The 27,499-nt window shown below is 43.4% G+C and overlaps 2 protein-coding genes and 2 non-coding genes across 4 annotated transcripts; 1 reads left to right on the top strand and 3 right to left on the bottom strand.

The window, feature by feature from the left end:
* Positions 1–324: 324 nt before the first annotated feature.
* On the top strand, positions 325–11,848 carry ZNF200 (zinc finger protein 200). Its single transcript, XM_006054848.4, has 5 exons — positions 325–753; positions 1,489–1,815; positions 2,563–2,654; positions 2,959–3,082; positions 9,546–11,848. Exons 2-5 carry the CDS (start codon positions 1,569–1,571, stop codon positions 10,262–10,264), a joined length of 1,182 nt encoding a protein of 393 aa, XP_006054910.1. The 5' UTR covers positions 325–753; positions 1,489–1,568; the 3' UTR covers positions 10,265–11,848.
* LOC112581910 lies at positions 8,498–8,600 on the bottom strand. Its single transcript, XR_003106585.1, has one exon. It is a non-coding gene; the product is annotated as a U6 spliceosomal RNA (small nuclear RNA).
* Positions 11,849–15,379: 3,531 nt separating the features above from the next.
* LOC102394449 (olfactory receptor 1F1-like) lies at positions 15,380–26,450 on the bottom strand. Its single transcript, XM_025275752.3, has 2 exons — positions 26,281–26,450; positions 15,380–16,624 (listed from the first exon to the last, which is right to left on the bottom strand). Exons 1-2 carry the CDS (start codon positions 26,293–26,295, stop codon positions 15,674–15,676), a joined length of 966 nt encoding a protein of 321 aa, XP_025131537.3. The 5' UTR covers positions 26,296–26,450; the 3' UTR covers positions 15,380–15,673.
* A 265-nt stretch (positions 26,451–26,715) lies between these two features.
* Positions 26,716–26,836, bottom strand: LOC112581901. Its single transcript, XR_003106576.1, has one exon. It is a non-coding gene; the product is annotated as a U5 spliceosomal RNA (small nuclear RNA).
* Between the last annotated feature and the right edge of the window lie 663 nt (positions 26,837–27,499).

The raw sequence follows: 27,499 nt of genomic DNA on the forward strand, positions 1-27,499 counted from the left end.
ACAGGGGAGGGGAGCGTCGCCCGGCTCTGACCAACGGGCGGCCGCTACCGAAAGAGACGGCTGTAACAGAACCCTAGACCTGATAGAGGCCAGAACCCACTACCAACTCACCGCCACCTCAGTTTTTTGATAGACCCCAGGTGCTGCGGCGGAAACTGCGGCTGCCTCGCACAGACCTTCCGGTCCTCCCGACAGCCCGCTTCCGGTCGAGCCCCGATCCTGCTCGGCCCCAACCGCTGAGCCTGACGATCTCCCATTGGCTGTGTGGCGCTGAACTACATTTCCCAGCAGCCCCTGTAGTTAGCGCTTCCGTACTTGGAGCGGTGCCAACCAGGTTTGGCGGGCTGGAGCTAGCCTTTAGTTTTCCGTCTCCCAGGTACAGCCGCAGAGAAAGCGGATGCTGCCAACGTGGCCTCCCTGCGGTCCTGAAAGTCCTGCTGGTCGGCCTCGAGCCTCGCCTTCTGAAGCACAGACTGCCCGCTCCAAGCGAGGAGACCAGGCTTCCGCACCGGAAACAAGGCACCGGGCGTGACGTCACGGCCGCCTAGGCACCCGGTCTCCCAGAAGACACCGCGTCCCGGTCGTCCTCACCAACTAACCGCAGCTCACACAAATAATAGCTGGCTGACAGTGAGGACACCCCGAAGGGCGAGGGTTGGGCTGGGCCTCTCGCGCCTAGTTTCCCAGTCTCCCCCTGAGTCTGGGTCCGGGGTTGTCCCCAGCGTGCGCCCAGGCACAGCAGAACCCCAAAAGGTGAGGGGCTCCGGGAGGGCGGGAACTAGACTGAGGCGGCCTCTAGGGAGCGAAACAGGGGCCATTGCTGGAGCGCACCCCAGGCAATGCCGCCAGCTGGGCTTTGCGGTGAAGATGCTCCTTGGCCAGTGGGAGAGGCTGCAGAGTGGGCCTGGCCCGGTGGGCCCTACTGGGATGCCTCCTGTTCTCTTACAAGACTTTGAGGGCGGAAAACAGTCGGCTGGCCACATGTAGACCCCCTCATGCAGCCTTGCGGTTGCTCCTTGGGCCAACTGCCCCCTGAAGGACATCCTAGGGACATGCGGTCCAAGGGCTACGATGAGGCCAGGTTCAGTGGCCAAGCTGACCTCTAACCAGATGCCCTCGTTATTGAACCTCGGATTTCCTGTCTTTTGCCCCCCCGCTCCCCCCCCCCCCCCCGCTTTTTTTTTTTTTCCAGCGTGAGTGAAACCATTTTTCCTAATGGAGTTTGCCCTTCACATTATCGTGAGGAAGACCCTTGGTCTTCTGCCGGTTGTCTTTGCTCCGTTGAGGTTTGGACATCAGCTTCCATTCGCAGGATATTCCTTTCAGGTCTTGCTGAGAGTATCAGGTTCAGGGGTCTTCCTTTCAGTTGTGAGTTCCCTACCCCAGCTTATCTTTCCTTACTGATTTAGATTTCACGTGGCCTCACTGCCCAAGAAACATTGGAGTAGAGGCATGCTCAACCTGACCCATGGTTTCTCTCATCTACAGCTGACTGACAGGTTTTCTCCAGTAAGAGGTGGCTCTTGAAGCTCTGCAGAAACAAGTGTGGTGTGTGATTTCAAGGCACGATGGCTGCAAAAGTGGTCCCTATGCCCCCCAAGCCAAAGCGGTCCTTTATACTGAAAGTCCCTCCCAACTCCAAGCTGGGCCAAGACCTACTTCGAGATGCTACTAGTGGACCCAAGACCATCCACCAACTGGTTCTGGAGCACTTCCTCACCTTCTTGCCCAAGCCAAGCTTCGTCCAACCCAGTCAGAAAATCAAGGAGACCTTGGTTATTGTCAAGGATGTGAGCTCAAACCTTCAGAATAGAGGTAAGAAGCATATACTGTTTCACTAGAAGAAAGAGGGTGGTACTGGAGATTGAGCTAGGCTTCCATAGTAATAGGGAATTCAGGTTAGGAAGGTGGGTGTTGAAACAAGGAGTTGATTCCAATAAGTCAACATGCCAGGAAGAGGGAGTTTGTTTGTTTGTTTTTCTCAAGCTGGGTTTGAGTGATTTGCTAAGTGTGTGTAAAGCCATAGAATGGACTAACTTTTTTTGTAGTGTCACTTTTACTCACACATTCGGGAGGGGGAATCTTTTTGTTTTGCCATGACATGCAGCATGTGGGATCTTAGTTCCCCAACAAGGGATAAAATCTGCGCCCCCTGCATTACAAAGGTGGAGTCTTATACACTGAACTGCCAGGGAAGCCTGGGGAGTATGTTTTTACGATAAAGAAATGTTGATGAATTATTGAATTGACTTCAGCTTATGTGGAATCTGGTAAACTTTTGTGCTTGCTATGGACATCTTCAGACTTTACCCCAACCTTCCCTTTAGTGGTAATGGAAACTTTAAAAGGTGCTTAGGGGAATCAACTTTTTTTTTTTTTAATGAAAAGATGCCATGTAGGTTCAAGACCCTGTGGTTTGAGGCTTGACCTCTGACTGGGCTCGTAGGAGCAGAAAAAACTATGAGTTACCTACCGAAGGAATGATCTGGCTTCAAAATGTGGGTAGAATCTTTGTATTAGAGTCACTGACTTTCCTTTAACTGCAGCTTCCTCTTTCCCCAGGGCAACCTCGCCCCTTAGTGAAGCTTCTACCTAGAGAAGAAATCCAGCAGAAACAGGAGACAGTATCTCTGTGTCTGAAATCTGAATCTGAGGTGGGTTCAGCTTTCCCGTTCACTGTTTGGGTGCATCGCCCTCTCTGCTCTCGAAGCCCTCCCACATATAAAAACACACTAGGGAGTCAGCAGGGAGACTGGGCTCATTCTTCACTGCCTTCTTAGACAGTTGTGTTCTGTTTTTTCCTCTGTCTTCTCTCTGAGCCTGGCTTTCCAGTCTGCGTGAGACTTGTAGATCCCTTTCACCATCCCTTCCCCAATCTTTGTGTCTCAGTCTTTCTTAACAGCAAGGCTGTCAAGGAACCTCTGTTACTAAGAAGAAGGGGGCCTGTTGTTCTTTCAGAAACTGGTGGTCTTTGAGGATTTGAATGTATTTCACTCCCAAGAAGAATGTGTAAGCCTGGATCCTGCTCAGCAGCCCACCTCAGAGATGGAAGAAGACAGCATTGGGGAGATGATGTTACTGGGTAAGAAATCAAGTCCCTTGTAAGTTTAGATTGAAGGCTATGGGAAAAGCATGATTCTGTTTCATCTTAATTTTTTTTTTGAGACACTGGTCACACCAGCTAAGTACATGTTCACATGCATATTTTTGTTTTATTATATGTGGCAGAGCCTTCTCCAGCTGTGAGTGGCCATTTTTCCTGTATCTTTGGGGCAGCAAGGGTGGAGGGCATCTCTCTTGGTAATCAAGACCTTCGGCTGATGTGCTAACATCAAACATTTAAACAGAAAACGCACGCATACTGTTTCCACTTTATGCATCCAGTGGTATTCTCAACAGATACATTTTACATCACTGTTTTCATTGGACACTTGATAATTCTTTTTTAAGTCTTATTTTGTCATTGGTGTTCAATAGCTGTGAAGCCTGCTAGTGTAAGAGAAAATATATCCCATTTTTGATGGAAGTATTATCTAGCATTTGTTAAGCATATGTATGCCAGTATAGGCTAGACACTATTCTAAGTACTTTACGTGCATTTATTATCTCATGTAATTCTCATGATAGCACTGTGGGGTATAGGAATCATTATTATGTTATAGATGATGGAACTGAAGTAGAGAAAAGTTAAATTTGCTGAAGGTCACACAGCAGTAAGTAGTAGAGCAGGGTTGTTTTTTTTTTAATAATGATTTATTTGGCTGCATCAAGTCTTACTTGCAACATGTGAACTCTTAGTTGCCGCATGCAGTATCTAGTTCCCTGACAAGGATTGAATCTGGGCCCCCTGTATTGGGAGGACAAAGTCTTAACCACTAAACCACCAGGGAAGTCCCACCATTATCATCTTTAATGGGAAACACTGAGAGGCATTCCCACTAGAATTAGGATACGACAGCAAAGCCCACTATCACTACTACTATTTAACATTGTGTTTTGGGTGGCCTCCCTGGTGTCTCAGATGGTAAAGAGTCTGCCTGCAATGCAAGAGTCCTGGGTTCAATCCCTGGGTTGGGAAGATCCCCTGGAGAAGGGAATGGCTACCCACTCTAGTATTCTTGCCTGGAGAATCCCATGGACAGAGGAATCTAGCAGGCTATAGTCTATGGGGTTGCAAAGAGTCGGACACGACTGAGCAACTGACACTTTCACTTTCTTTTCAGGTGTTAGCTAGTACAGTTAAATGAGAAAGAAACTAAACATACAAGAATTTAAGAGAAAGATAAAACTACATCTATTTACATATGATATAAATGTGTAGCTGGAAAATTCTAGAGAATGTCTGAAAACTTATTACACATAATAGGTGTATTCAGTAAGGCTGCTGCTGCTGCTGCTAAGTCGCTTCAGTCATGTCCGACTCTGTGACCCCAGAGACAGCAGCCCACCAGGCTCCCCCGTCCCTGGGATTCTCCAGGCAAGAACACTGGAGTGGCTTGCCATTCTATTCATGCATGAAAGTGAAAAGTGAAAGTGAAGTCGCTCAGGTTGCCTACTTGAAAGTTACACAGTCGTGTCCGACTCCTAGCAACCCCATGGACTGCAGTCTACCGGGCTCCTCCATCCATGGGATTTTCCAGGCAAGAGTACTGGAGTGGGGTGCCATTGCCTTCTCCGATTCAGTAAGGCAATGAGATGTAAAATTTTTATACAGAAATCATTTATGGAAATACAGTCATTTAGAACAGGGGTCCCCAACCTCCAGGATCTGCCTGATGATCTGAGATGGGGCTGATGTAAAGTGCACAATAAGTATAATGTGGTTGAATCATCCTGAAACCCACCCTCCTACCCAAAGGGTCCATGGAAAAATTATCTTCCCATGAAGCCAGTTCCTGGTTCCAGAAAGGTTGGAGACCAGTGATGTAGAAGATATGCATTAGGAACAAAAAAAGATTAAGCATCTAGAAATACACTTAAGAAATGTACAAAAATGATGAGGAAAATAAAACACTTCTAAAGGACACAAAAGTAAATTTGAATGAATGGAAAGAAATATCATGTTCTTGGTTAGAAAGATTTAATATTGAAAAGGTCAGTTCTCCCAAAATTAATTTATGAATTCAATGTCGTACCTTTACTAAAACCAATAGGATTCCCCCCCCTGGAACTGGACAGTGTGATTTCAAATTCAAGTGGAAAAATAACTGCAAGTAACCAGGAAAATTGGAAAGAAGAGCAGTGGGGCAGGAGAGTTATAGCCTACCAGGTGTTTAAGCAGCCTCTAAAACCTTTCATGAAAACAATATATAGTTTTGGCATGTGAGTTGCTAGACCAATGGGATGGAATAAGAAGTGCAGCTGCTGCTGCTGCTAAGCCGCTTCAGTCGTGTCCAACTCTGTGCGACCCCAGAGACGGCAGCCCACCAGGCTCCCCCATCCCTGGGATTCTCCAGGCAAGAACACTGGAGTGGTTTGCCATTTCCTTCTCCAGTGCATGAAAGTGAAAAGTGAAAGTGAAGTCACTCAGTCGTGTCCAACTCTTCGTGACCCCATGGACTGCAGCCCACCAGGCTCCTCCGTCCATGGGATTTTCCAGGCAAGAGTACTGGAGTGGGGGTGCCATTGCCTTCTCTGAAGAAGTGCAGAAATAGCTTCAAATACACATGGGGATTTAGTTTGTGATAAAGTTGGAATCCCCAGTCAGCAAGGTAAAGAGGGACTTTTTGATAAAAGGGCCTATGAAAACTTAGCCTCTTGGTGAGTCATATCTTACTTTGCACACCAAGAACTCCAGGTGGGTCAAAGATTTTAAATGTTTTTTAAAAAACAATTAGAGCATGTGGGTGAATTCCTTTATAACCATGGGATAGGATGACTTTTCTGATAAAGACTCAAAAATCCAGAAGTCTTAAAAGATCAGTAAGGTAAATACATAAAATTTTTTAAACTTTTTATGACAAAATAAATATTTAAACAGATAAAGTGTAGTAAATTCTAGGTACATACATAACTACTGGAAAAACTATAGCTTTGACTAGATGGACCTTTGTCGACAAAGTAACGTCTCTCTGCTTTTTAATAAGCTGTCTAGGTTGGTCATAGCTTTTCTTCCAAGGAGCAAGCATCTTTTAATTTCATGGCCACAGTCACCATCTGCAGTGATTTTGGAGCCCAAGAAAATGAAGTCTCATTGTTTCCATTGTTTCCCCATCTATTTGCCATGAAGTGATGGGACCAGATGCCATAATCTTAAATTTTTTGAATGTTGAGTTTTAAGCCAACTTTTTCACTCTCCTCTTTCACTTTCATCAAGAGGCTCTTTAGTTCTTCTTCATTTTCTGCCATAAGGGTGGTGTCATCTGCATATCTGAGGTTATTGATATTTCTCCCGGCAATCTTGATTTCAACTTGTGCTTCATCCAGACCAGCATTTCACATGATGTACTCTGTATATAAGTTAAATAAGCAGGGTGACAATATACAGCCTCGACATACTCCTTTCCCAATTTGGAACCAGTCTGTTGTTCCATGTCTGGTTCTAACTGTTGCTTCTTGACGTGCATACAGATTTCTCAGGAGGCAGGTAAGGTGGTCTGGTATTCCCATCTCTTTTAGGAATTTTCCACAGTTTGTTGTGAGCCACACAGTCAAAGGCTTCAGCGTAGTCAATGAAACAGAAGTAGATGTTTTTCTGGAATTCTTTTGGTTTTTCTACGATCCACCAGATGTTGGCAATTTGATCTCTGGTTCCTCTGTTTTTTCTAAATCCAGCTTGAACATCTGGAAATACTCGGTTCACATACTGTTGAAGCCTAGCTTAGAGAATTTTGAGCATTACTTTGGTAGCATGTGAGATGAATGCAACTGTGGTGTTGAACATTCTTTGGCATTGCCTTTCTTTCTTTGGAATTGGAATGAAACAGGGATTAGAGTAAGGCTTTTCAGTGTAATTTTCGTATTTTGATTTAGAGCCATATAAATATATCAGCTACTAAAATTCTTATCTATTTTTAAAGTTAGTACAATAAAGGAATGTAAAATGCAGTTGAGTTTCAGTTAATTGTTCTCAAACAGATAATTAGTTCTTTAATTTAACCTAATGTTTATAAGAAAAAGGGATTAGGGAGAATAACTATTGGAAAAGAGGGGGAATCAAAATATGATTTATATTTAGAAAATTTTAAAGGATCAATTAAAACATGATATTTAATAGTTTTACAGTAGGTCAGTACAAATAAATAAATATCAGTAGCATTCTTAAACACAAAATAATGAGAGCTCTCCTTCAGAATGACTATAACATAGGAGTAATATAGAGAGATGTTTTATATGGTAAATAGAAGAGATTTTTTGAATATTGGAGAGAAACAGGTCTAAATGGGAAAACTAAAATCAGGTAAAGATATCAGTGCCCTCCAGACTTATACTGTAAATGTACTCTGTCAAATTGGTGAAAGAAGGGAATGTTCTGACTAACTCTACCAATATTAGACACGTTATGAACAACAAACAGTGTGATACTAAACTTCAAAAGTATCAGAGTTAAATAAAAATAAGTCATAAAAGAATGGCCAGAAAACAATAGAAATTTATTGGATTTTAAAAGACTGATTTTCTGGTTTTAAGTTGTGGGGTTATTATAGAAAAAGAATTTAATTTTAAAAATATCAATGATAAAGAGATTAAGATTTATAATATATACAATTTATGTATTTTTATTTATTTTTGGCTCCATTGGGTCTTTGTTGCTGCAGGCGAGCTTTCTCTGGTTGCGGTGCTCGGGCTTCCCAATGCAGTGTCTTCTCTTGTTGCAGAGCATGGGCTATAGGGTGCTTGGGCTCAGTAGTTGTGGTGCACAGGCTTAGTTGCTCCTCGGCATGTGAGATCTTCCTGGACTAGGGATCGAACCCATGTCCCATGCACTGGCAGGTAGATTCTCAATCCCTGGGTCACCAAGGAAGTGCTATAAAATTTATTTAAATTTATAAATGTGTCAGCCAATAGATAAATTATTAGTTTGCAATAATCAAAGTGCAAAATAAAGCTACAATGAGAAACCATTTTATACCTATTAAATATTTGAAAATTATATCTACTACCAGCAAGATTAGTTAAAATTGATACCTAGCCACATGTTGATGGTTATATTGAAATCTGTACAGTTCCTTTGGAAAGCAGTATGTCAGTTCATCTTAAGAGCTGCAGTTAAAAAAAAAATTGTCCTGTGCTTTGGCCCAACATTTTCATTATCCTAAGGGGATCATTAAATGAAATAATTTTAAAAAAAAGAAATCTATTGGTGTGAAAGTGCTAAATCCAGCAGAGATTCAGATTCTGGCTTTAGGATCAGTCACATTATCTAAAGTGGTTGATTTCATCCTTTAATTTCACTAAGTTGCCCAGAGTCAGGCAAAGTCCCTTGTCATTCCACCTGTTCATAGCATACTTTTTTTTTTGCTTTGTTACCTAGTCTTTGTAATCTGGTGGGTTTTTTTTTTTTATGAAACTCTTCACAAATTTGCGTGTCATCCTTGCGCAGGGGCCATGCTAGTCTTCTCTGTATCTTTCCCATTTTAGTATATGTGCTGCCAGAGCAAGTGCTGTAATCTGTCATTTTACACAGGCTTTTTTTGGAACTACAAGTCCTAAGTATACAGCTCAGATTTCCACAAAATGAACACATTTGTCTAAAATCAACTAATACCCCAGATATCCCTCTTGTGATCCTGTTCAGTCACTAGTTTCCATTCTCCCCTGAAAAATGACAACCATTGACTTCTACCATAGTTTTCATTTTATCAATTGTAGTAGTCTTTTTTTTAATGTAGATCATTTTTTCTCTTTGGCTACACTGTGCAGCATGCAGGATCTTTAGTCCCCTGACCAGGGATCAAATTCAGTGGAAGCACAGATTCTTAACCACTGGATTGCCAGGAAAGTTTGCTGTAGTAATCCTTTCATGTCCTAAAAAATAATACACTGTGTGAAAATACTTTGCCTCCTTTAGTTGTGGTCATTTGAATTGTTTGCAGTTTTTCACTATATTGGATGTTATAATATTAGCTAATTGTATTATAATATAGTGAAAACCTGGAAGTAACTCATCTTACCATTTACTTACTAGCCTCCTAAAGATTACAAGTAGTACCTTTTAATATTTATGTCCTAAAAAAAAAATATTTATGTCCTTCACCCCCTGGTCCTTATTAGCTCAGTGATTTACACATAATATAAGATCAGTATGAACTTGTTGAGTAATTGGTGCCTATTCAGAAAACAAACATGGAAATCTTTCAGTCTAGTTCCACACATTTCATTAAAAAAAAAAAAAAGAGAGGACTATGTGCTTTCATTATGGGTAAGGGAAGATTTATCAGTCATGTATCCCATCCTCAATAAGGATGAGGAAGTGTTGATGGCAACTTTCTGCCCGTCAGATTTCTGATTTTCAAGGTTATGGTCTCATGAGAAATCTAACTTGGGTTTTCCTGCATGGTATCATATCCCTCAAAAATTATTATATTTTCTCTCTGTTTCAACAGTCAGTGGCAGTAATCCTGAGGGTGAAGAGCTTCAGACGGAACCTGTAGAGGATGAAGATCATAGAGAAGAGTCTTCAGATTGTGATGAAATGGATTGTTCCATGGTCCCTGAGCAGTCTCCAGATGGCCAAAAAGAAGAAAGATTAAATGCATCTATTCCAAAGGAAAGGAAAATGAGAAATCTTTTAGTTACCATTGAAAATGATACTCCTCTAGAGGAACTCTCAAAATACGTGGATATTAATGTTATCGCACTTACCCGAAATCGTAGAACAAGAAGATGGTATACTTGTCCACTGTGTGGGAAACAATTTAATGAGAGTTCTTACCTTATTTCCCACCAGAGGACTCACACTGGAGAAAAGCCCTATGACTGCAGTCACTGTGGGAAAAGCTTTAATCATAAAACAAACCTTAATAAGCATGAGAGAATCCATACAGGAGAGAAGCCTTATTCGTGTTCTCAGTGTGGGAAAAACTTCCGTCAGAATTCTCATCGAAGTCGCCATGAAGGAATCCATATAAGGGAAAAGATACTTAAGTGTCCAGAATGTGGGAAAACCTTCCCAGAAAACAAAGAGTTTGTGATTCACTTGCAGAGTCATAAGGCCAAGAGGCCATATGGTTGTAAAAAGTGTGGGAGAAGATTTGGTCGGCTGTCGAACTGTACCCGGCATGAAAAAACCCACTCAGCATGTAAGACTCGAAAACAGAAGTGACATGAGGGAAAGGTCTGATGATACCACCTCAAACTGAAATATTCCATAAATAATTCTGAATTGCCAGGCTGTCTGAAAAGTTACAGATAAGAAAACCTCATTATAGCCAAAATCGGATAAATATTCAAGTTTGCTGAAACCTCAAGTTTTTAGAAAATTCACAGGGAAAACAAAACATCCTCAAGGGCTATACCTCAGTTAGCAACCAGGCTTTTTGGACTAAAGAGCTTTCTTTTGTGAACTTACACAACAATGTACAGCTCACAGATCCCTTTCCCAAAAAAGGCTTTGAAATACAAGTCTGGGGGCTGCTTACTTTAAGGTGAAGACTGATAAGTGTACTGAAAGTATCAGAATATTCCATTCCCCCCCACACACACACACATAGGAATTCACACCTGAGAAATAATGTAAAGATCCTTATCTGAAACTGTTCCCCTAAAAGAACCAAACTGCTGACTTGGTAATAAGTCAACAGCTTTTATCAGCCATTCATAGCACCATCTAAAGATACCCTGAAAGCTTGAGAGATGAAAGGGATTTTTACTTTGGAATATAGGAAAACACAGCAACTGAATGTCAAAGACTTACTCCATCATTTGTGTGTGATCTAAAAACTAATGATCAATTTCAATAACTTGCAGTTTGTGGTGAAAAGTGATGTTTACAGAAGTCCTCTTCACAGTGTAATTTAAAAGTGTCTGCTGTTCTTACTGTATTTTGTGCAGTTGTTAATTGCTCAAACAGCTCTCATGCCTTTGCCTTGCTGGAAGAAGTTTGGGTCACTCAGGCCTGGCCACCCAGCCCCGCTCTTGGAAAAACTTCTGAATTTTGTCCCTCTGTTGAGTCAGGAAAACCTGCCAGGAAGGAAACCCCAGGAACCTGCAGAGCGGGAGGAAGACATTGGCTTGGATCCGTGGCTAGTCAAGAACCTTGCCATTTGTTAGTTCCCATCAGACCTTTGGCAATGGGTGGTCACTACCTCACAAGCATAGTGTTTTACTTTTAGACATTATCTTTCCAGTGGCTCGCTCACATTACCCCTCAGGAGATAGGGTTCCGGTGTCTTCATTGTAGTGGACATTTGTTCTCTGTGGCTTCCTGGTACCCACACTTTCCTGACTTGTCTGCCAGAGGCAAGGCCAGCGGTGCCTTCACAGGACCCATCCTGTGGTGTGTCATTTCCAGATTCTCCATCAGTCTTGCTTCTCTTAGACTTCCTTAGGTTTTAATTTGGTATCTGGATTGGAATAGGCCAAATCCTGTACACTAGTGGTGGAAACTGACCTTTACACGTTTTGTTCCCATCCAGAAACCTACCTTCCATTGATTCGAGTATTCTGAGTATGTTTTTTTCTAATTTTCTTCAGGTAAATTCTACACAAAATTTTGTTTTTGTAAATAGTTTTTTTTCCCCCCCATTGTATTTTTCTAGTTGGTTATTGCTCTTGCATAGGAAAGTTATTCTTAATTATATATTTGCAAAACTAGCTACTTCTGTGAATGTAATTTTCAGTAATTTCTCGGTTCTTAAAATTTGTGATTGAGAAGTATACCATCTATAAATAATAGTTTTGTTTCTTCCTTTCTGCCTGTTGCTCTTTTTTGTTGTTGTTACATTTAAAATACGTGGTTCTAAACTTTGTTGTGGTACAAAGCATACTAAGAGAAGGATGTTTTATGATGCAGTTGTCTTGAGTCGTAGTCAAAGATAGAAAAAGAAACCCCAACACTTAAAACCCACATTAAAACAGGCCTTTATCCATGTTGTGTATTTCAAGCCTACTATACCCTTTAAAATAAGGGATAAAACTGGCTGTCAGCATTATTCTCTTACTTATTTGCAATTCTGGCCAGGGTTTACCCAGTTATCATGCAGAGGGACCCACCTGCACGCCCAGAAAACCAAAGGCTAAATGACTGTTGGACAGAAAAGGGCGAAGGTGAGGTCCCAGAGGTGAGAGGGTCCTGTCCCCTGCCCAAGGGTTGAGCCACAGAGTCCCCAAGATGTAGGTGACTTTGGGTAGGTGACTCTTAGGAACCCTACCCCTTCCCCACACCCAGCAAATGTCCCCAAGATGTAGGTGACTTTGGGTAGGTGACTCTCAGGAACCCTACCCCTTCCCCAGTCCTAGCAAATGCCTTCTGTGCCCCACATGTAGAGCATGCAAAGTCAAATTCCCAGGGACAGCACCCCGAGAAGCTGTTAACAATTTTAAAAGCAATTGGATAAAATAATATGTAGGTAATTTATTGACTATGCCAAAGCCTTTGTGTGGATCACAATAAACGAAAATTCTGAAAGAGACGGGAATACCAGACCACCTGACCTGCCTCTTGAGAAACCTATATGCAGCTCAGGAAGCAACAGTTAGAACTGGACATGGAACAACAGACTGGTTCCAAATAGGAAAAGGAGTACGTCAAGGCTGTATATTGTCACCCTGCTTATTTAACTTATATGCAGAGTACATCATGAGAAACACTGGGCTGGAAGAAGCACAAGCTGGAATCAGGATTGCTGGGAGAAATACCAATAACCTCAGATATGCAGATGACACCACCCTTATGGCAGAAAGTGAAGAGGAACTAAAAAGCCTCTTGATGAAGGTGAAAGAGGAGAGTGAAAAAGTTGACTTAAAACTCAACATTCAGAAAACTAAGATTATGGCATCTGGTCCCATCACTTCATGGCAAATAGATGAGGAAACAGTGTCAGACTTTATTTTTTCGAACTCCAAAATCAATGCAGATGGTGATTGCAGCCATGAAATTAAAAGACGCTTACTCCTTGGAAGGAAAGTTATGACCAACCTAGATAGCATATTCAAAAGCAGAGACATTACTTTGCCAACAAAGGTCTGTCTAGTCAAGGCTATGGTTTTTCCTGTGGTCATGTATGGATGTGAGAGTTGGACTGTGAAGAAAGCTGAGTGCCGAAGAATTGATGCTTTTGAGCTGTGGTGTTGGAGAAGACTCTTGAGAGTCCATTGGACTGCAAGGAGATCCAACCAGTCCATCCTAAAGGAGATCAGTCCTGGGTGTTCATTGGAAGGACTGATGCTGAGGCTGAAACTCCAATACTTTGGCCACCTCATGCAAAGAGTTGACTCATTGGAAAAGACTGATGCTGTGAGGGGTTGGGGGCAGGAGGAGAAGGGGACGACAGGATGAGATGGCAAGATGGCATCACTGACTCGATGGACATGAGTTTGAGTGAACTCTGGGAGTTGGTGATGGACAGGGAGGCCTGGCGTGCTGTGATTCATGGGGTCGCAATGATTCAGACACAACTGAGTGACTGAACTGAACTGAATGTATTGTTGGGCCTTAGCACATAGAAATGTAACATCTGTATAGCAATATAGTTCCTAATAACAGCAAAGAAGCTGGGTGGGAGTAAAGCTTTACAGGACTAAGGAAATGACGGCAGACAGTAAGGTAATAATTATAAGAATGTGTTGTTTAGTTTGTAACATTGATACAATATGTAAACCGATAATACATCAGTTCAGTCGCTCAGTTGTATCCGACTCTTTGTGACCCCATGAATTGCAGCACGCCAGGCCTCCCTGTCCATCACCAACTCCCGGAGTTCACTCAGACTCACATCCATTGAGTCAGTGATGCCATATGAGGTGGCCAAAGTACTGGAGTTTCAGCCTCAGCATCAGTCCTTCCAAAGAAATCCCAGGGCTGATCTCCTTCAGAATGGACTGGTTGGATCTCCTTGCAGTCCAACGGACTCTCAAGAGTCTTCTCCAACACCACAGTTCAAAGGCATCAATTCTTCAGCATTCAGCTTTCTTCAAAGTCCAACTCTCACATCCATACATGATCACAGGAAAAACCATAGCCTTGACTAGACAGACCTTTGTTGGCAAAGTAATGTCTCTGCTTTTGAATATGCTATCTAGGTTGGTCATAACTTTCCTTCCAAGGAGTAAGCGTCTTTTAATTTCATGGCTGCAATCACCATCTGCACTGATTTTGGAGCCCCAAAAAATAAAGTCTGACACTGTTTCCACTGTTTCTCCATCTATTTGCCATGAAGTGATGGGACCAGATGCCATGATCTTCATTTTCTAATGCTTAAAATGGGGAGGGAATAAAACCATATAGAAGAAGCATTTCTGTATATAACAGGAATTAAGCTAGTATAAATCTGATGCTGATGATCAGTTAATCCTAGAGCAACCACTAAAAAACCCAAAAAATATAGTAAAAATTACTGGTGTTAAAATGCTACATTAGAAAGTACAGAATAAATGCAAAAGGGCAGGAAAGACAAAAAAGACACAAGACACAGAAAACAGAAAGTTAAATGGTAGATATTAGTATTACAAGTGAGTGGGGGGACTTTGCTGGCAGTCAAGTGGTCAAAACTCTGTGCTTCCAACACAGGTGGCATGGGTTCAATCCCTAGTCAGGAAACTAAGATCCCGCATGCTTCCCAGTACAGCCATAAAAAAAAGTGAGTGGGTTAAAAATTCAACCAAAAGTCAGAGATCATTAAACTGGATTAAAAAACATGATCAAAGTATATGTTGTCTACAGGGTACACACTTTGGACTCAAAGACACATTGAATTGAAAGATGGATGCAAAGAGATGTCATGCAAACAGAAACCACAGAAGACCTGAATGGTTACAATAATATTAGACAAAATGTTACTCTAGATAAAAGGGATACTTTATAACAATAAATGATAAAACAAGATTATATAAAACAGAAAAATATGCCTGTATCTAATAGAACACAAAAATACATGAAGCAAAGGTTGGGGATTTCTTTCAGACTTTGGAAGAACAGGTATTGTCCCTCTTATTACAAATAATACTTGGATATATAGACTAAAAATGGAAAACGCTACCATTTATCCCTTTAGACAAAAATACCAACACACAATTACAAAGAATATAAAACAAATCATTGTTATAAACAGAAATCGCCTTGGATTCAAATTCTGTCCATTTTCATAAAAGATATCATCTTAGCTCTCTCTGAAGTTAAGGAGAACTGCCCTATTTTTTGTATTTGTCCCTCCTTCTCAGTGATGTTTTAACCAGTTCCATCCATTTATCAATGTTTTATTTTCTGCAGTCATTTTCAAAATATAAAGTTGTACTTTTAAATAGTAAAACTTCCTTTATGTTTTAATTCAGTAACAGGGTGACTAGTGAGTTTACTTTGCTAGAGCGACTTGATGGAAATACAAAAGGGAAGGAAAATATTGTGGAGACTATTCAGAAATTTAGAAAGACTATTATAATATGTAAGTGGAAGATCAGGATATAGGTTTCTAGTATCAAGATTAAAAGACAAATTTTAAGTTTTACATGATGGAAAAAATAAAAATATAATTTTCTTAGAAATTAGTTCCCTCTGTGATTTTCTTAGCCCATTTCATTACTGAGCAGAAAAAAATTTCATGGCAATCACTTTTCCAAGAGCCCCTTTTATGTCCTGGTTTCTCAGGCTGTAGATGAAGGGGTTCAGCATGGGGGTCACCACAGAGAACATCACAGCAGCTGCTACATCCGTCTCAGCTGCGTGGGAGGACAAAGGGTTGAAATACAGAAATATGATGGTGCCATAGAAGAGGAACACCACAGCCAGGTGGGAGCCACAGGTGGAGAAGGCTTTCAATCTCCCCTTTGTGGATGGGATCCTCAGGACAGCACAGGTGATAAGGACATATGAAGCCAGGATGCAAACGAACGGGGTGATCATGATCAGGGCACCCTCAGACAGTATCATCACCTCATTGACGTGTGTGTCAGAGCAGGCGAGTTTGAGGAGGGGGGTCACATCACAGAAGAAATGGGGGATGGCATTGTCTGCACAGAAGGAGAGTCGAGCCATCAGCAGGGTGTGCAAGAGCATATCCAGACTGGCAGTGACCCATGACCCAGTGACCAGCAGGGCGCAGAGCTGGGGGGTCATCTTCACTGAATAGTGTAAGGGGTGGCATACAGCCACAAAGCGGTCATAGGCCATCACAGCCAGGAGGAAATTGTCCATGTCCATGAACATAAAAACAAAATACATCTGTGTGAGACACCCAGAGAAGGAAATGGTCTGGCTCCCGAGTACATGGTTGGCCAGCACCTTGGGGACAGTGGTGGAGGAGAAGCAGGTGTCCACAAAGGACAGGTTGCAGAGGAAGAAGTACATGGGGATGTGCAGGCGGGAGTCCACGCTGATGGCTAGGAGGATGAGCAGGTTTCCCAGGACTGTGGCCAGGTACATGGTGAGGAAGAGCAGGAAGAGGAGCTGCTGCTGCTGGGGCTGCCTGGAGAGCCCCAGGAGGAGGAACTCAGAGACTCTCGACTGGTTCGCCTCTCCCATGGGGCCGGACTAAGATGCAGAGATGAGAAGCAGAGGTCACAAACCTAGAAGCCAATGGTTTGGGTGCAATAATCAAAGCTCCAGCGGTGAAGGCAATGGCACCCCACTCCAATACTCTTGCCTGGAAAATCCCATGGATGGAGGAGCCCGGTAGGCTGCAGTCCACGGGGTCGTGAAGAGCTGGACACGACTGAGCAGCTTCACTTTCACTTTTCCCTTTCATGCATTGGGAGAAGGAAATGGCAACCCACTCCAATGCTCTTGCCTGGAGAATCCCAGGGATGGGGGAGCCTGGTGGGCTGCCGTCTATGGGGTCACACAGAGTTGGACACGACTGAAGTGACTTAGCAGCAGCAGCAGCAGCAACCATAGTTATGCTAATAAACACTCCCTCAGAGTTGCTCAAGGGCTTCCCAGGTGGCACTAGTGGTAAAGAACCCACCTGCCAATGCAGGAGACATAAGAGAAGCAGGTTCAATCCCTGGGTTGGGAAGATCCCCTGAAGGAGGGCATGGCAACCCACTCCAGTATTCTTGCCTGGAGAACCCTATGGACAGAGGAGCCTGGTGGGCTACAGTCCGTGGGGTCACAAAGAGTCGGACATGACTGAAGTGACTCCATGCACGCAGAGTTGCTCAGTCAGAATCTGCCCCTACTCCCCACACCCTCAACTTCCAACTCCCAGTCCTACATGATGCTGGTCCCATTGGATTAATTTTTAAAATTATATCAAATATAACATAAAATAATGCACAGCCCTCCCGTGCCACTATGTGTGTCTCTATTAAGGTTCCCAGTCTTTCTCCTACTTAGTAGTTCATAGAGAGAAGAGAAACAGTTGGTATTGGGTTTATCTCAAGCTCCAGCTGAGGACAGCTACTACTTCCTGGATCTGGAAGATTTAATGAAGGAGGTCCTTCCAATGGGTCCTTCACCCATTAATAAAGAAATATTTAGACTTCCCTGATGGTCCATTGGTTAAGATTCTGAGCTCCCACTGCAGGGGGTGTGGGTTCAACCCCTGGTCAGGGGACTAAGATCCCACATGCTATACAGCACAACCCAAAAAAGAAAGAAATATTGACTGCTACCATCTCACCTGGAGAAGCTTGTGCTGTTGCCATCAAGTGTGCTTCACCTTTGAGGAACTGGCCAGGGCTCCTCTTTATTATAAGGTTTGGAAAGGCTTGGAAGGATAGGTAGGTCCTGAACAGGTGAGGAGCAGAGTGTTCATGACCTCAGCTTTCTTTGCAGGAAGGATGTTTTTTGGAAGGGGGGCAGGGTTGGCCAGAAATGGTTACTTACAGTAGCCTCCATGGCCATTGGGATCAGATTCCCTGAGAGCCTTATTAGAGACAAGCAGAAAATAATTGTCCCACCTGTTTCCTGGTCCCTATGAGCCCAACAATGAAAACAAAGTATATGATCTAACTTCAGGATCAGAACTTGGAGATAAATCAGTCTGGGTGGAGAGGAGTCCCAGAGAAAATCCTTTGAAATCTCCAATTTCATCACCTTGCTGATCTGGGCTTATGCTTATGTATTTGACAATTCAGCTATTAAGTCTTCTTCTTAGCTCAGAAAGTGGGGTTACTGCAGTGTTATCTGAGTGAGCCTCTTCTTTATCTAATATCTGGTCATTTACTGTGTAGAGCTAGTGATGTATTTGCGGATAGGGAAGCTGGGGTGGGGGAGAGTTGTGCTTCTTCCTGTAGAGCATCTGATGTAAAGGATCAGCCTGGAGGGAGAGATGTAGCAGACAGCACAGCATCTCACGATTGAGAAACTCCAGGCTCCCAGAGCAGACTTCTGTGGGGATGTCTTCCCAGCACACAGTGGATCACCCTTTTCTGGGGATGGTCATCAATCCATACTCACAGGAGCGTGGGCTCCAGCAGCCCAACTTAGAATCCACCATCTCCTCCCAGTGAGGATTTGTAATGGATTTGGAACTTTGCACTGATGCTGAGGACCTGTGGGTTATTCCCAGTATGACTTGGTCTGGATGGGGAAATCCAGAAGCTTGCAACTCTCTCTTGTCTGCCTCATAGATAGAGAAGGAACAATCTATGCAGAAAAGCAAAAAAAAAAAAAAAAAAAAAAAAAAAGCACAGAAACAGCAATGAGCTGGAGAGAATATTAGCGGCCACCCTGTTCAGAGTTCAAGTCCTTTCCTTTTTAAAAAATATTTCTTTGTTTAAGTGTTTCTTTCTCTGTGTGTGCTCAGTCATGTCCAACTCTTTGTGACCCCATGGACTGTAGCTCGCCAGGCTCCTCTGTCCACGGGATTCTCCAGGCAATAATACTTCAGCAGGTTGCCATTCCCTATTCAGGGAATTCCCTGGTGGCTCAGATGGTAAAGAATCTGCCTCCAATGAGGGAGACCTGCGTTTGATCCCTGGGTTGGGAAGATCCCCTGGAGAAGGGCATGGCAACCCACTGCAGTATTCTTTTCTGGAGAATCCCCATGGCAGAGGAGCCTGGCAGCCTACAGTCAATAGGGTCACAAAGAGTCAGACAAGACTGAGCGACTAAGCACAGCACATTCCAGGGGATCTTCCTGACCCAGGGGTCAAACCCACATCCCCTGCATTGACAGGCAGGTTCTTTACCAGTAGTGCTACCCGGGAAGCCCCTAATATTTGTTCATGTGGCTGTGCCCAGTCTTAGTTGCAGCATGGGGATTCTTAGTTGCATGTGGGATCTAGTTCCCTGAGCCGAGCCCCCTGCATTTGAAGTCTTAGCCACTGGACCACCAGGGAATCCCTCAGGTCCTTTTCTGATGGTTGAGCCCTGTGGCCTCACTCACAGTTCTTAGGTGAAAGTAATAGAGTCTTGCCAATTAAGCAGAAAAAGATTTCTTGAAACTGATAATTCTTACTTTAAAAACACGGAGCAACTGGAGAAGTAGGCCCAGGAGGTCACATGGCAGCTAGAGTGGCCCAGATCATCCACAGCACAGGCTGGATTGGCAGGTTTATCCCAGCATGAACCTCACAGCTCATGACTCCGACACAGCTAGCACTGGGCACAAATTGCCACCAGAAGCGCTGTTGCCCAGCAATCCCTTTTTGCTGCAATAGCTGCCACTGCTAGGAAAATCTCCCTGCTCCCTTTCTTTGTGTCAAGGCTGACTCAGTATATCTAATGGGTCCACACATGCCCACAGCTTAGCTCCTAGAGGGGCTGGGATAGAAGTGATTCCGTTTCCTGTGACACAGGAAGAAGTAGGCTTTTCTTCCCCACCAAAATGACAAGGTAGGTATTTTTACCTAAGCTTTGGAAGGAGTCACAGAAGTTGGGAAGCCAAAGAAGATAAACTCCCATTGGAATCCATCCTCCCAGCTATAATATTAATACACACTCCTCTCACCTACTTACCCTTCAATAGAGAAATTCTCTGGTCTAACATAATACAAGTATCCTCACCACAGAAGAACATGAGTTACTGTATCCAGGAGCCAAACTAAGATCTTCCCTTCTCCAATCATGATCCCATTATGACTTTCTATAACTTCTGAATCAAACTTGAAAGCTAAGCAATAACTACATACCATACGTACATGTAAAACAGGAGGGAGAGAAAAGAAGAAAGCTAACTAGCTCAAGAGATAAATATAAACATAACAGAAAGAGGGAAATAGGACTGAATAATGTAATATTCATTTCCATAGGTAGTCACGAATGATTAATTGATATCAATAATTTCCTTTATCCACAATCTTTACTTTTTTATTTATTTTAATTTTTTTGGTTGGGCTGGGTCTTCGCGGCTGCAAGTGGGGACTACTCTCTAGTTGCAGTGCATGGGCTTCCTGTTGCAGTGTCTTCTCTTGTTACGGAGCACAGGTTCTAAAGTGTGGGCTTCAGTAGTCGTGGCAAACCAGCTTAGTTGTCCCGTGGCAAGTGGAGTCTTCCCAGACCAGGGATTGAACTCATGCCTCTTGCATTGGCAGGGGGATTCTTAACCAGTGACCCACCTGGGAAGTCTCCCTTATCCACAATCGAATTCATGTTCCATTTACCTTTAGCCAGCATCTCAGCTACTGAAGGTTTTAAGAAAATCTGAATAGTAACCTAAATTCTCATGTCTGAGAGATCTGACCTTCTTATGATCTTGCCCATATAAGACTCTCCTAGAGAAGGCAATGGCACCCGACTCCAGTTCTCTTGCCTGGAAAATCCCATGGATGGAGGAGCCTGGTAGGCTGCAGTCCATGGGGTCGCTAAGAGTCAGACACGACTGAGCGACTTCACTTTCACTTTCCACTTTTATGCATTGGAGAAGAAAACACTCCAGTGTTCTTGCCTGGAGAATCCCAGAGACAGGGGAGGCTGGTGGGCTGCTGTCTATGGGGTTGCACAGAGCTGGACACGACTGAAGTGACTTAGCAGCAGCAGCAGCAGTCTTTTATTAACTCCCATCACAGGACATGGCAATTCCAGAATCTCTCAGGAAGATCTTTCCACCCATAATCGTCTCTGCTACCATTGTGCAGCAGAAAAACTACTCTCTATAGACAGTCAAACTCATAACAATATTAGAATCTCCTTTTGTTCAGTTTATCCAGTAGCAAAAGGATCCCAAATTGGCCAGCAGGAAGTCTCTTCAGAGCCCAGTACTGCTGGGGTAAAAAGCAAAATGTTGCAAGTACATCATGAGGTATTACAAAAAGAGGTGCCTACTTCTACCTCTTGTTTCCTTGCCCCATAAACTGCTACTTGGGAAAAAGTTTAGCATATATTATCCACTGGTATGAAACTTATACTGTATTCTATAAAACAGCACCCTAATCTTACAGGGTAGCCTTGCTCTGTACATGTGTGCTCAGTCGTGTCCAACTCTTTACATCCCCATGGGCTGCAGCCTGCCCAGCTCCTCTGTCCATAGAATTTTCCAGGCAAGAATACTGGGGTGGGTTGCCATTTCCTCTTCCAAGGGATCTTCCCAACCCAGAAACTGAACCCACGTCTCCTGCATTGGCAGGCAGATTCTTTACCACTTAGCCACCTGGTAACCTCAACTGGGGTCAAAACTGAGTCTTTAAAAGACTATTTCTTTATTCCTAAGTTTTCTCAATTCCTAAGGTCAACTATTCCTGGTAATGGTGTGGAAGTAAACACCAAAGAATCCCATGGACACCAGCCTTATCCTTTGTGTAAGTTATCTGTTGTCAAGTAACAAGTTATATCAAAACTTTGCAACTTAAAACAATAAACATTTATATCACACAGTTCCTATAGGTCATGAATCCAGTCATGAATGGTTTAGTGGAATGGTTCAGGATCAGGGCCTCTCATGAGACTGCAGTTATCTGCAGGTGCTCAGTCATCTGAAAGCTCAACTATGGTGGAGGATATGTCCAAGATGGCTTGCTCACGCATTGCTATTGGCAGGAAGCCTCAGTTCCTCGTGTGGAGTTCTCCAGGGAGCTAACTTGATATGTCCTTGCAACAGAGGAGCTCATTTCCCCCCAAGCAAGTGATTCAAGACAGCAGCATAGAAACCACAGTATCTTTAATACTGAGCTCTAGAAGTCACACAGCATCATTTCCGTAATACCCTATAACTCACACAGTTCTGCAGACCGAATGTCCCAGCAAAATTTGTATGTTGAAATCCTAATCCTCAGGTGATGAAGCCTATGGAAGGTGATTAGCTCATGAGGGCAGAGCCTTCCCCAACAGGATCAGCACCCTTCTAAGAGCCCTGAGACAGCTCCCTTGTCCCTTCCACCATATGCAGTAGAACTGCCATCTATGATCCAGGAAGTGTGCTCTCACCACACAACAAATGTGCCAGGATCTTGATTTTACACTTTCTAGCCTCCAGAACTGTGAAAAATAAATTTCTTTTAAAAGAAATGTATTGGTTGCACCAGATCTTAACTGAATTATGTGGGGTCGGTTGAGGCATTTGAACTCTTAGTTGCAGCATGTGGGATCGAACCCAGGCACCCTGCATTGAGAGCTTGTGGAGTCTTAGCTACTGGACCACCAGGGAAGTCCCCCAAATAAATTTCTGTTATGTACAAGCTATCCAGTCCATGATATTTTGTTACAGAAGCCCCAATACATTAAGACATAAATCAGCCCAATTCACTGTGTGAAGAGATTACACAAGACTAGGATTGCCCACGGAGAAGGCAATGGCATCCCACTCCAGTACTTTTGCCTGGAAAATCCCATGGATGGAGGGGCCTGGTAGGCTGCAGTCCATGGGGTTGCTAACAGTCGGACATGACTGAGCAACTTCACTTTCACTTTTCACTTCGATGCATTGGAGAAGGAAATGGCAACCCACTCCAGTGTTCTTGCCTGGAGAATCCCAGGGATGGGGGAGCCTGGTGGGCTGCCGTCTATGGGGTCGCACAGAGTTGGACATGACTGAAGCGACTTAGCAGCAGGATTGCCCAGGACTATCCTGACAACTGGCTACCACATTACTTTTACTATAAAGTGAGTTCCTTGGTTAGAAATGATGTTGGTGGGATGCCAAGTTGATGAATAGATTCATTCATCCCTAACACATATGCTATCAGTCTTTTGACCTCAGGTTGATTATGAGGGTGTCATAACAAACACCCTCTTCCAACAACACAAGAGAAGACTCTACACATGGATATCACCAGATGGTCAACACCAAAATCAGATTGATTATATTCTTCGCAGGCAAAGATGGAGAAGCTCTATACAGTCAACAAAAACAAGACCAGGAGCTGACTGTGGCTCAGATCATGAGCTCCTTATTGCCAAATTCAGACTTAAATTGAAGAAAGTAGGGAAAATCACTAGACCATCCAGGTATGACCTAGATCAAATCCCTTATGATTATACAGTGGAAGTGAGAAATAGATTTAAGGGCCTAGATCTGATAGATAGACTGCCTGATGAACTATGGAATGAGGTTCGTGACATCATACAGGAGACAGGGATCAAGACCATCCCCATGGAAAAGAAATGCAAAAAAGCAAAATGGCTGTCTGGGGAAGCCTTACAAATAGCTGTGAAAAGAAGAGAAGTGAAAAGCAAAGGAGAAAAGGAAAGATATACGCATCTGAATGCAGAGTTCTAAAGAATAGCAAGAAGAGATAAGAAAGCCTTCCTCAGAAATCAGTGCAAAGAAATAGAGGAAAACAGCAGAATGGGAAAGACTAGAGATCTCTTCAAGAAAATTAGAGATACCAAGGGAACATTTCATGCAAAGATGGGCTCGATAAAGGACAGAAATGGTATGGACCTAACAGAAGCTGAAGATATTAAGAGCAGCAAGAATACACAGAAGAACTGTACAAAAAAGATCTTCATGACCCAGATAATCACAATGGTGTGATCACTGACCTAGAGCCAGACATCCTGGAATGTGAAGTCAAGTGGGCCTTAGAAAGCATCACTATGAACAAAGCTAGTGGAGGTGATGGAATTCCAGTTGAGCTATTTCAAATCCTGAAAGATGATGCTGTGAAAGTGCTGCACTCAATATGCCAGCAAATTTGGAAAACTCAGCAGTGGCCACAGGACTCGAAAAGGTCCGTTTTCATTCCAATCCCAAAGAAAGGCAATGCCAAAGAATGCTCAAACTACTGCACAATTGCGCTCATCACACATGCTAGTAAAGTAATGCTCAAAATTCTCCAAGCCAGACTTCAGCAATATGTGAACCGTGAACTTCCTGATGTTCAAGCTGGTTTTAGAAAAGGCAGAGGAACCAGAGATCAAATTGCCAACATCCGCTGGATCATGGAAAAAGCAAGAGAGTTCCAGAAAAACATCTATTTCTGCTTTATTGACTATGCCAAAGACTTTGACTGTGTGAATCACAATAAACTGTGGAAAATTCTGAAAGAGATGGGAATACCAGGCCACCTGACCTGCCTCTTGAGAAATTTTTATGCAGGTCAGGAAGCAACAGTTAGAACTGGACATGGAACAACAGACTGGTTCCAAATAGGAAAAGGAGTACGTCAAGGCTGTATATTGTCACCCTGCTTATTTAACTTATATGCAGAGTACATCATGAGAAATGCTGGACTGGAAGAAACACAAGCTGGAATCAAGATTGCCAGAAGACATATCAATAACCTCAGATATGCAGATGACACCACCCTTATGGCAGAAAGTGAAGAGGAACTAAAAAGCCTCTTGATGAAGGTGAAAGTGGAGAGTGAAAAAGTTGGCTTAAAGCTCAACATTCAGAAAACGAAGATCATGGCATCCGGTCCCATCACTTCATGGGAAACAGATGGGGAAACAGTGAAAATAGTGTCAGACTTTATTTTTTTGGGCTCCAAAATCACTGCAGATGGTGACTGCAGCCATGAAATTAAAAGACGCTTACTCCTTGGAAGGAAAGTTATGACCAACCTGGATAGCATATTCAAAAGCAGAGACATTACTTTGCCAACAAAGGTTCGTCTAGTCAAGGCTATGGTTTTTCCTGTGGTCATGTATGGATGTGAGAGTCGGACTGTGAAGAAAGCTGAGCGCTGAAGAACTGATGCTTTTGAACTGTGGTGTTGGAGAAAACTCTTGAGAGTCCCTTGGACTGCAAGGAGATCCAACCAGTCCATTCTGAAGGAGATCAGCCCTGGGATTTCTTTGGAAGGAACGATGCTAAAGCTGAAACTCCAGTACTTTGGCCACCTCATGCAAAAAGTTGACTCATTGGAAAACTCTGATGCTGGGAGGGATTCGGGGCAGAAGGAGAAGAGGACGACAGAGGATGAGGTGGCTGGATGGCATCACTGACTCGATGGACGTGAGTCTGGGTGAACTCCAGGAGTTGGTGAGGGACAGGGAGGCCTGGTGTGCTGTGATTCATGGGGTCGCAAAGAGTCGGACACGACTGAGCGACTGAACTGAACTGAACTGATTAAGCACGTCCTCGTGTACATCAGTTTCCCTTTCCTGAGTGCTTCTGCACATTCCCAAATAACCATGCTCACCATAAACTGTCTATTTATATCACCCCTCACCATCACTTTCCTTATGTCATCTTGATTAAGTAGTAGGTGATGCCTGGGATGTCATAAAGATCTTGAGGCTGACTTACCAGTCTCAAACCTTAACATCTCCTTTAGCTCTGCAGTAGAGGCCACCGACTGCAGAAGCAATTATATACATCAACACTGCCTCCTAGACTAGAAATCTTGGAAAGCCGAAGGCAGAGGTTCTCAAAAATTAACCTGCACAGAAATCATCTAGAATGTTTTTAAAGTGAAGGTTCTGACTCAGGAAGTCTGGGATGGAGCCTGAGCTTAGGCATTCCTAACAATCGCCCAGGCAGTGACGCCAGGTCCTCGGATCACACTGGGCGGTAGCAAGCCCTCAGCAATGGAGTAAAAGGAGCCCTTATCCTGAATAAGGTACACCGGCTTTTGCGGTGCTGGCTTCCCAGTCCACCTTGCCTTTTGAAAGGACATCCAGATTGGAATTCAGACGTTGACTTCCTAGAGTTTCGGGCTCTGGAAGTAGGAGACAGGAATCCTGAACTCCTCGGGACCCATCCTAACCGGGAACGCCAAAGAGATGGAACAGAGACCTAAAGGACCGGGACTAGGTGACGTGTGGAAGGCTCATGGGATCCGCCAGTTGCCCAGATTTAGCAGGCACCAACCCCAGAGGGCCTCTTTACAGCATTTTGGGGTCAAGGCAGAACCACTTACTACATCGCTGAACATCCGCTCCACACCGGAGGTCCCAGCCTGGGGTACTTCCGGTGAAAGAATCGCTCGCTCTTTCCCAAGAAGACCGCACAGAGCTGAGACTCCGCCTCCCGCCTTTCTAATTGGGCAGGAGCACGTGGTTGCGGAGCGGCAAGGGGCGGAGCAAGGCAAGCCGGTCCACGCCGCCTCTGACTGGCCCAGTCGAGGGCCTGTTCAGTGCTTCCGGTAAGAAGTCCCGCCGTGTCCGCGCCTCCTGCGCTGCGCATGCGCGTGAGGGGCGAGCATAGGGACATCCTGTAAAGGGCGGCAGACTCCTTACTTCGAGGTGGGGTTGGGGGGACTGGAGATGCAGAACTCCCGGGACCCCCGAAAGCTTAACGTCCAAAGTAAAGCGTATTTCAGTGCAGTGGGGTTTTTGTTGTTTTGTTTTCTTTTAGCCTTGCAAGTGCAGGGCCTCAAAAAGTTGGGTAAAAATTGTTTTCAGAATTGTTCCTTTCCACAGAAATCTTTAATAAAAGGCGAAAGAGTTATATGTTCTGAAAAGAAACCAGAGTATCGATGCGGTGTTTTTTCAAAGCAAAATCAATGCAAAAAAATCTTGGAACAAAATATCAAAGTTTAAAGATAAGATCAGTAAATAATTTAGAGCTTCCGTTGATCAAGAGAAAATATCTAAGACGGCAATTCTTTCTTGAAGCCAAAATAGGAAAAGAACTAGATTTTGAAAATATTACTGATGTTTGATTCCACTGAACTTAGTGTCAAATATACACATCAACCAGACATTAGTTAAAGTGGTGAAGCCGACTCTGTTCAGTAGTTACAGTGATTTCCCCCTTATCCTTGGGGGGTATGATCCAAGACCCCCAGTGAATACCTGAAACTATGGATCTACTGAACCGTATATATAGTATTTTTCTTGTACTAACATAATTGTGATACAGTTTAATTTATAAAATAGGCACAATAAGATATTAACAATAAAATTAATAAGATAGAACACTTACAATGATATACTGTGATAAATGGAGAAGGAAATGGCAACCCACTCGAGTATTCTTGCCTGAAAAATTCCATTGACAGAGGAACCTGGCAGTCTATAGTCCACCAGGTCCCAAAGAGTCCAACATGACTGAGCAACTTAGCACACACATTGTAATGAAATTATGTGAATATTGTCTCTCTCAAAATATCATGTACAAATGAAATGCCATTCCGT

Source organism: Bubalus bubalis, chromosome 24 (genome assembly GCF_019923935.1).
Source record: "Bubalus bubalis isolate 160015118507 breed Murrah chromosome 24, NDDB_SH_1, whole genome shotgun sequence".
Taxonomy (NCBI): Eukaryota; Metazoa; Chordata; class Mammalia; order Artiodactyla; family Bovidae; genus Bubalus; species Bubalus bubalis.

Coding starts and splice junctions, on each gene's coding strand:
- ZNF200 (XM_006054848.4), top strand. CDS start 1,569: ATGGCTGCAAAAGTGGTCCCTATGCCCCCCAAGCCAAAGCGGTCCTTT. Junction 2,655..2,958: donor GTCTGAAATCTGAATCTGAG/GTGGGTTCAGCT, acceptor TTGTTCTTTCAG/AAACTGGTGGTCTTTGAGGA. Junction 3,083..9,545: donor TGGGGAGATGATGTTACTGG/GTAAGAAATCAA, acceptor CTGTTTCAACAG/TCAGTGGCAGTAATCCTGAG.